Source organism: Poecilia reticulata, linkage group LG12 (genome assembly GCF_000633615.1).
Source record: "Poecilia reticulata strain Guanapo linkage group LG12, Guppy_female_1.0+MT, whole genome shotgun sequence".
NCBI classification, from domain to species: Eukaryota; Metazoa; Chordata; class Actinopteri; order Cyprinodontiformes; family Poeciliidae; genus Poecilia; species Poecilia reticulata.
The window spans coordinates 1,284,295-1,293,741 of record NC_024342.1 but is presented as its reverse complement, the minus strand read 5'-3'; the positions used below and the strand labels follow the sequence as shown (position 1 = coordinate 1,293,741).

At 39.5% G+C, this 9,447-nt stretch overlaps 1 protein-coding gene across 2 annotated transcripts in view; it reads left to right on the top strand.

Moving 5' to 3' along the window:
• Positions 1-5,145: 5,145 nt before the first annotated feature.
• The window catches only part of gfra2b (GDNF family receptor alpha 2b), a 122,888-nt gene continuing 118,586 nt past the window's right edge, over positions 5,146-9,447 (top strand). Inside the window, exon 1 of one of the 2 annotated variants that reach the window (XM_008423128.2) lies at positions 5,146-5,746. In XM_008423128.2, coding sequence (XP_008421350.1) covers positions 5,707-5,746 — 40 coding nt within the window. In that variant the 5' untranslated portion in view covers positions 5,146-5,706. The remainder of the gene's footprint in view (positions 5,747-9,447) is intronic. The other variant, XM_008423127.2, reaches the window with a different exon arrangement.

Below are 9,447 nucleotides of genomic sequence, written 5' to 3'. Positions count from 1 at the left end.
CATTCGCACAACACTGAACATGATCATAAAACAGATGTACTCCTCAGAAGGACTCTGAAAATCTCTGCCTTGCATCCAGCCCGTCTTACTTTCAGAAAGGTTTCACATGATCATGTAACAAATTCCCTTTTCTGTAATGAGATTCAAATGTTGTCTCAGGAAGTGAACACATATATCAGAAAGTCAGCTAATTGCTTAGATCCTCTCCTGAGGCGAAAGCAATGAACCTACAAATTCAGAGTCAGGATCTGTGTCACCTCAGGTTCATTAAAACCAGAACAGAAGGTTCTGCTTCTGCTGCATCGACTCTTAAAATAGAGAGAGAGACTAAAAAACAGAGTTTATTTATTTATTTTGCTCCATGTAAATATGTAGTATTTGTACCGGCTGATGCAGAGCTCTGAGTTTGTGCTGTAACTCCTTTGATCTGTGGAGGCAAATTTGAGTTAATGAGGAAGTCGCATGCAGCCCTTTGCAGAATTCTGCTGGTTGGATGAACACGCCTCAAAACGAATGGATGATCCATTTTATGAGAAGAAGAAAAGTCCTTGTTGCCTCTGATCTCAAGCTCTGCTTTCCAACATGTTCCCACATGTAAATATGCTGCACTCTAAACCGCATTTCAATACCAGGTTATAGCTTTGCTATATCTCACTGATAAAAGGCTTCACACCAGTTTGTGTGTGTGTGTGTGTGTGTGTGTGTGTGTGTGTGTGTGCGTGCGTGTTCATGTGTAGCTATCCAACAGGGGACATGTGTGTGTGTGTGTCTGTAATCGATTTATATGACGTGTTTCATGTAGTGATGGAGTCACTGTGTATAATATTGCCACTGAGCTTTTATTGGCTGCAGACTAAATAATGAGTCAATTATAGGAATATTAATGTACAATCCAGTGCATTGCTGAACTTAGAGGTAATGGCCAGAAATCTAATGCTCAATGAAAGATTTTTTGGGTCACGCTGTGAGAATCTTTGTGTCAAATGAGCGCTTTGACAAAGTAAAAAATGGATTTCAACTCAGAGCTACCTTTCATTTGTTGAGCAGCCAGCTGATGAGCAATATGCACGAGGTCCAGGTAGACCTGCTGACGTCTCAAACGATTTAATTGCTATATTAGCTAAAAATATGCATGAAAAAGCAGCAGGGATGCTTTTATTGTGTCACACTTTTTAGTCTTGCTTTAATTGATGTGAGTCATGAGCCGTGCAGATGGACTCAGGAGAAATTATTCATAAACTAGAATGTCAACCAAAATGGAAGCTGAAGCTGAAGGATTGGAACATTTACTGTTATTGCAGAGAAGAACTGCCTGAGTCCAACACTTCTCATTCTTGGTTCTGATGACCTGATGTGTTTCAGATGCTGCCAGGTTTCACCAACTGCTTTAGGCTGATTGGTCATTAGACTGTGTGATGAACCTGCATGAAGACCCGCCTCCATTTGCTGTTTTTTTTTTTTTTAGAAAATTGGCTTTTTATTTCATATAAGTACATAAACAAATGTTTATGTAACTTTTCAACCTAATTGTTTATTCATGAATTGTTTATTCATGAATAAACAATTCATGAAGGCATTTTACAAAACATTGACTTGTAGAAAATGCTGAGTAATTATCATCAGACTAGCATAAGCTTGTGTATAGCAGAAATTTAAAATCTGTTTCCGATATCTGGAGTCAAAAAATGTTTTCATCCTACATATTATATTTTCATTAAGTGAAAATAATCATAGTAAAAATAATCATAAATAGCATATAATAAAGCTTAAAAACATTCATTTGTGTAATTAGTCTATACAATGTGTTTTAGTGGATTGTGTGACTGGATTACATTAACTTTTTAATAGTATAATTAATTAAATATGACTTTTCTTTCTTCATTGAAGTTACTTGTATATTGTAGGAGTATCAACATTACTCAGGAAATAATAAAATGGACTGTGTGTTAAAACGGTACTCAGATAAATGTAACTGTTAATATCCACATTCTTGTTATCAATGATTTTGTAGCACAATCTGCTTGGTTTCCATAGAAACTTTTTAATGTACTTTTAATAATTAATTGAACATGCTGTATATTTGATAACTAGGATCAATTGGAATATATGGTGTATGTATGACTGAATTGAAAGATTTTTTTGTAAAATGCCTTGAGACAACATTTGTTTTAATTGGTGCTATATAAATAAACTGAACTGACTTGAATTGGATTTATTTGACTATATTCCATATACAGAATCAAATATGGTTTTTGGTACAGTAGTACTTTCATAAAAACACAGTGTCCCATTACTTCTGAGTCTTACATTGCTAAGTTTTCCTTTCAGGACTAATGAAGAGTGATGCATCTGTAGGATTCTTACAGGCAATCCGTCAATCCTGTAAGCAGTGTTTCTGTTCCCTACCGGCACAAGAGTGATTACCTTGTCTGTGTGCTGCATGTCTTTTTGGGCTTTCGTATGTTTTTCCTTCTCCTCTGAGAGCTGATCCTGGACCGAAGATGAATATAAATGTTACATGTTGGGATGATAAACCTGATTGTCGATTCATCTCCATCTCTTCCGGGTGATGATGTTCAACTACAGAGACGAAAGGAGAAAGAGAGGAGAAATCACTAATAAACCCAGGACCTTATAGTAAGGTGAACCCCCACATCAAAGACTGCATTGCTCTGAACAACATTCAGCTAATAATCCCTTCAATTCAACGTTAGGTCTCTGAATTGTTGTTGCTGACTGTAGCTAGAAGCAGCTTATTTAATTTCACAAGAACACATATAAATTAACTGAAAAAATAACTACTACAAAGAATTGACTTCTTATATTATTATAGTAATTATGAAAATACAGAGAAAATTCTTTACAAATAAACCAAAATCTAAAATATGAAGATAAAAATATCTAAAAATAATGTAAAACAAAAAAATCAAAAGGAAGATTTAAGCTATGTGATTAAAATGCAAAGATACTGTTAAACTTTTTTTTAACCCTGATATGTAGAAATGGGGTCCAACTGACCCCACACAGGTAAAACTTGTATCATTTGCCATAGTCCTCTACGTTTGCCTCTGTCCTCGCACACACAAGGGTTAATTACAGACCACAGGTTCTTATTAAAAAAACAGAAGCAAAAAAATAGAAACGTTTCAGAATAACTTATACATATTAAGAAAACCAGCTACGTTTGCAAAATTATAATACATTAAATTTATTTTCCAAAATTAAGGAGTCAAATGATTTCAGTCTTATGCAGATGTACAGAAAAATAATAAATTAATTTTATGTAAGTATTCACAGCCTTTGCATATTACTTTACTGATCCAGACATCACTGCATTCATCTTCCACTCTGTCCTGACTGATCTGGTGCTTCAAAACATCCCCATGGCATGATGCTGCCACTACCATGCTTGACTGCTGGGATGGTGGCGTTCCCTCCATGACTCCTGGCATTCACAAAGAGTACAACCTTACTCTCATCAGATCAACAAATCTTGTCTCTTATAGTCTGAGAGTCCTTCAGGTGCTTTTTGAGAAACTCCAGATGGGCGGCTATGTTCCTTTTAGAATAGAATAATATTAGAATTTATTGTTCCACAGAGGGGAAATTCAAGTGGAACAGCAAGATCAAGCTTCCCCCCCACAGGGCACGCCTTTTCCACTCAGCTCCTCCAGACTAGCGGCAGCAGCAATTAGCAAAGGCCTGGTGGAACTGCAACTCTGCTGAGCTCATTGTAGGAAATATTTGTTAGTCCAGCACTTCTAAGGACGATTGTAAACAGCTTAATAATGAAACATTGTGATGACTTGCTGAACTGGAGGTGTGGGAAAGAGCACACTGGAAGGTTCTTAAAGAGACAGAGGCCAATTTCAACACGCAAAAATGGAAACTCAGATTTCTTTTAAGTCATTTTTGACAGTATTTTATGATAACCGAAAGAAACATAGTTACTGGATTGTGCTATAAAACATCTTTATGCTCCTGAAAATTACATAATACAACCCCTTTAAGGAGCCGATTTCCTCTGGCCACACTGCAGCGATCCGCCTGATTGGTGGATCGCTGCAGAGTTGGTTTGTCTGGAATTTTCTCCTCTGTCCACAGAGGAACGATGGAGCTCCGACAGAGACCATCTTGTTCCTGGTCTCCTGCCTGACTCAGATCTTTCTCCCCAGATCACTCAGTTTAGACGACCAGCCAGAAAAGTCCTGCTGGTTCCAAACTTCTTCCTTTTATGAATAATGAAGGCCATGCTGTCCTCACAGGGACTTTCAAAGCTTTGATTTCACGCTTGGTGTTTGTGCACCGACATGCTCTTTCATTCTTTTCTCCAAACATTTTTGATTTTCAGCTATGTCCACAACCCACAAAAACATGTTGGGTTTATGGGGACAGTTTCCACAAAGTGCATAGGCTGCTCTATAGTCAGATAAGATTGCACTTCATACATTTCTAATCTTTCTATCCTTAAAGTATTCCATGAAAAATCTATAATTTCAGAATCATCCACTGAAAGCTTTAGTTGTCTCCAGCTTCCCCAGGAGAGGCTGTTCTGACGACCGGAAAGTTTGAACCTCAAACCTTTTATGACCTGATATGATGCGATATGATATGATATCCTTCTACATGTGTGTAAAGTGAAAGATGCACTTTCACATATTAACCTCTGGCCCAGCCTAAACTACTGGAGTGGTGAGAAGTATAATTTGAATATGTAAAAGCTTCTTCACTTGACCTGATTGTTTTGGTTTGGATCACCAGAAGAGGTCACCACAGGTTAATTTCTACAAGTGTAAATTACACACACACACACATACACACACACACACACACACACACACACACACACACACACACACACACACACACACACACACACACACACACACANACACACACACACACACACACACACACACACACACACACACACACACACACACACACACACACACACACACACACACACACACACACACACAGGATGCCAATTCAGTGTTGTACATTCAATATCTAAACAAACAAACAAAAAACAGATTCTAATGAAATAGAATCTGCTTCCATACATCTCATATTGAACGCCTAGATCATCACGCGGAGTCACTGAGTGCGCGAGGGAGAGAGCGAGAGACACTGGCACGCGCCTTTCTAAGTGTATCTGCGCGTGTCAGGAGGGAAGGAGCGGGGCCGTTTGAAGGTTCCTCAGCAGCAGTCGCACGCGCCCGGTTTGCTTGCGCCAGCGGACCCACGAGGCAGCTGGAGTGGATACGAGACGCGCGTGCTATAGCGCATCGTGCTGCTTTGGAGTTACGCGCGGAGGTTCAAGTCAAACAGAGACATTGTGTCGGTGCGTTCTGTAAGACTTCGCGTGAGAAAGGAAGAGGCAGACAGTCCAAACCCACACCGACAGACAGACAGACAGACCACCTGGAAAAGTTGGCTGGGGGCAGCGCGTGCACGCTCTAAACAGCAACGGGAAAAGTCTTTCCTGTTTGACTCCTGAGGAGCTCAGCGGAATGTTCGCCCCGTGACGGACCCAGCCATCAGTCCTGCGCTGCTCTGAGTCGGAGGGGGTTCGGCTCGGAGATCCAGGCTGCGCTCGCTCCACCATGTCAGTGGAGCCCGAGTAGACAGACAGAGAAAGAGAAGAGAAAGGTGAAAAAGAAGTACAGCAAACTGAGCAGAGGGATTACAGCCGGACACGACATGTTCCTGATTAACATCATCTCAGTGGTGTTTGTGTTGGGTGAGTACACAAGTGGCGCGTGCACACACATACACACACACGCACACGCACCGGAGGGCACTGGGTCTTGCCCACGTGCACTTTGGTCCGTCTCACCCCCTCCCCTCCCCTCCCCTTCCTCAAAGACCATTAAACCCATTAAGATGTCACCCACCAGCCCTGTGGACCGGGTTCAGTGGGGGGCTGCCTGCCGTGTCAGTGGCAGGCTGTTATATGTGGAGAGATGTGGGCTGGAAGCACTGTGACACTTTAGAAACTGGTAGAAAATCAACTGAAAATATTTGCAGTTATTGCATTAACAGCCACGCGCTTGTTGGGTAAACATGATTCCTGTGTAAGAACAGCTAACAGCTTCACTGGATCAAACTTTTTCTTTCTTTTCTCCATCCTGTGTAATTGCGGGGCAGCATTTCCGTTTTTAGTCTTCTTGCTTCTCTTTGTCCGGTTTCATTTTAGTTTTATCTCCATGTCTCGTTGCTCTTTTGTATTTGCATAACAATCTGAGCGGATCATTCCCACCTGCTCTCTCTCTCTCTCTCTCTCTCTCTCTTTTTTTCTCTCTCTCTCTCTCTCTCTCTCTCTCTCTCTCTCTCTCTCTGAGAGAACACAAGTTTATCTGATCTGATCTGATCTTGCAGTCGCGGAACTCCTTCTAATTTACACCTTGAGTGGATTATTTCATTCTGCAGCAGCTCATTAGATTATACAGGATGATCATGAGACATTAAACAAGCATTTTAAATGCTCTTTAAACTTAAGGAACACTGAAAATAACTGAAAAGAGTTATCTTTTTGAAAACAAAGTACTGAAGTGAAAGTCTTTGCCGCTGTGGTTTTCTCCTTGAGTGAAGTTTAATAGCCGTTGTTTGATGTTGTTGACCATTCGCTCCAGCAGAGGGCACTTCTTGCCCTGTTGAACCATAAAAACAAATCTAATGATAGATAATTTTTACAACCTGAATGAGGAAATTTATTTGTAGGTGTATTATTTTGATGCATGCCATGAGTTTTTCTGCAGGCGATAAAATGTTCAACCAACCACAGAATGATTGTTAGCCTATTAAAAACTGACCACAGCACATGCCCAGAAACCCTGAGACAACACCAACTGTCTCTTATAAATGAATTAGATGATTAGCACATGGTTTTGAAATAGAGAAGGAACACAAATGAAATCTAGATTTCTCTCAGAGAAAACAACTTATACATATTTTTGATTCCATAAATCTCAGGTTTATGTTAGATATTCATTAAAACACAAAAATTTGAAACTATCAAATACATCACTCAGCAGCTTTAACATTATCGCTTAGCAAATCAATCATAATGCTATTTTATTGCATTTAGTCCTAAAAACTGACAAATGTTCCTGAGATTCTGCCTAACATCTATGACATGCAACGCTGCAGAACCTGTTCAAAAACTGCTTCTATGATCCGTTTTCAAATTTGCCTCCGTCAGGGAGTGGAGGTCTTCACTTCTCCGGATTTTACAACAGATTGCAAAATTAAATAAACATGTTTACTGGCAAAAAAAAGAAACATTAAGTGTAACCACCAGAGGGAATTGTCTCATTCAGATATAATTGGTCACACATGCAGACCATCCATTGATTTACCAGAAGCTGACATGTCTAGAGGGCAGAACTAATGACATGCCAAGTGGAGTAATGGTGTTTCAGGCACACAGTAAGTATGACATTAAGTGCATCTGGTTACTCACTGTTTTGATTGACTGTAGGATGCTTTGGGAACTGCCTGCTGTACCAAATTATGTTCAAACCACGCAACTCATTCTGCATAATAACCTTAGTGCAAAACTCTGAAACAAGAAAAAAAATAGGTGATATTCAGAATCCTATTCTAGTAAGAAGGTTGTGTGCTTTTGCTCTGAGTTTCCTATACAAAATCATATGCAACCAGCTGAAGAACAGAGTCTATCTGAGTAATTAAAGTCAGTGTAAAGGTAAATGTTCTGTTTCTGGTCACAGAGGTTCTTTAAAAAAGAATAGAAAAACAAAGAACATCATGATGACCAGGAATAAAGCAGAGTCAATGTTCAGTTTGTAGTAAGACACTTGTGGTTATATCAGCAACAGATAGTGGTTCTAGAAAGCAGTAACAAAGTATTTCTTATGAAGAGTGTTTCAAACCATTTGCCATTTTTTATGGCACTTTACAATGATGTACAGCTTTTTTCTTGATCTCAACCATATGTCAGGGGTCGTTGTGATTGCAATACACCAAAAGGCCAAAAAATATGGGCCTCAGTATGTTTGCTAGGCACTGTGGAGGGACTGTATCTTTAAAAACTCATGAATAGACTTTGTATTACTGCATATCTCTCTTGAGATTTACTGTCCAACCTTGTTCTGATGACAAATATCACACTTGCAGTAGCTCTATCTGTAACTATCAGGGGTGTATTACCTCTGAAGTGACCTGTGTCTGAATGATTGAATACTATAGTTCTTAAATCCCACTTGGTTTAAATGAAGATCTGTGAAATTTTCAGTGCACTTGTTCTTTTTATTCTTTTTATGTAAACATTCTGGTACAACCTTAACCTAGAAATGTTCACTCATGTTCTTCAACCATTATTTTTAATTTTTTCCCCCCAAAAAACCTGGACCATACAATCATGGTATGAGATCATGGCAAAATTGAAGTGCAGGTATTTTAAGATCTGGGGACTTAAAACTTTATATTTTTTAAAATGTTTTTTGCAATATACCTAAAGTTTTCATTCTGGCTTAATATCATTATAATGTGTGCCATGAAACCTTTAAATTAATGGGGGTTAGGAACCACGAATAGCTGAAATCTGTGAATACTCTAGACTAGCGGTTCTCAACGTGGGCGGTACCGCCCCCCAGGGGGCGTTCAGAGGACGGCAGGGGGCGCTGGCGGACATTTTTACAAAAAAGGGGCGCTGGGATTCCTTTGGGGGGCGTTTGGTCGAAGGTAAACTTTACACCTTAAATGCACAACAATACCAGTTTAGACTTGGAGCAACTTGGTAAAATTGTATTGTGTAACATTAAATCATGCTTGGCTGCAACTGTATCGATGGCAGCTCTTCTATTCTACTTGGCTTCTGTTAGCTTCTTGGTGCAGCTCCACTCCTTCTACTGGTAGCTAAAATCACGATACCTTCACTTTGTATCCCTCTGAAAAATGAACCCATTTAAATAAAGAAATCCCTCCATGGGTAATACCTCGATAGACAGCATTCATTTTATAGCATTAACACCGGAGCTGTAAGTGGTCGGTATGAAATGGGGGTGATAGAACAACACAGCACTTTTAAATTTCAATAATCAGAATGCAGAAATTGTTTCCGTTGTTTTAAAAGGTTTATGTCAGTCTGCCTTTTCCCCATCGATATGCTTCTCGACCGCCCTGCACCTTAGGGGCTTAAAAAAAAGACGTGCACATTGCGCAAAACTCTGAAACAGGAGAAACGGGACATAAATCGGAGCGACGAACTAGATGTGAATTATGGCATAAAAACAGAGAATCTGACGCTGAACAGTGAAAAATCAACACATGATGTGAAAAACATGACAATTAGGAGGCGCAGCAGGTGATGAGTGGAGATTACTGATGGTGAGCGTCAATAAACGATAAAATAAATGTAGCAACAGGAAAGAAACTAAAGTGGACATAGCAATAAACCAAGAGAGGATAAAACTAATCAAA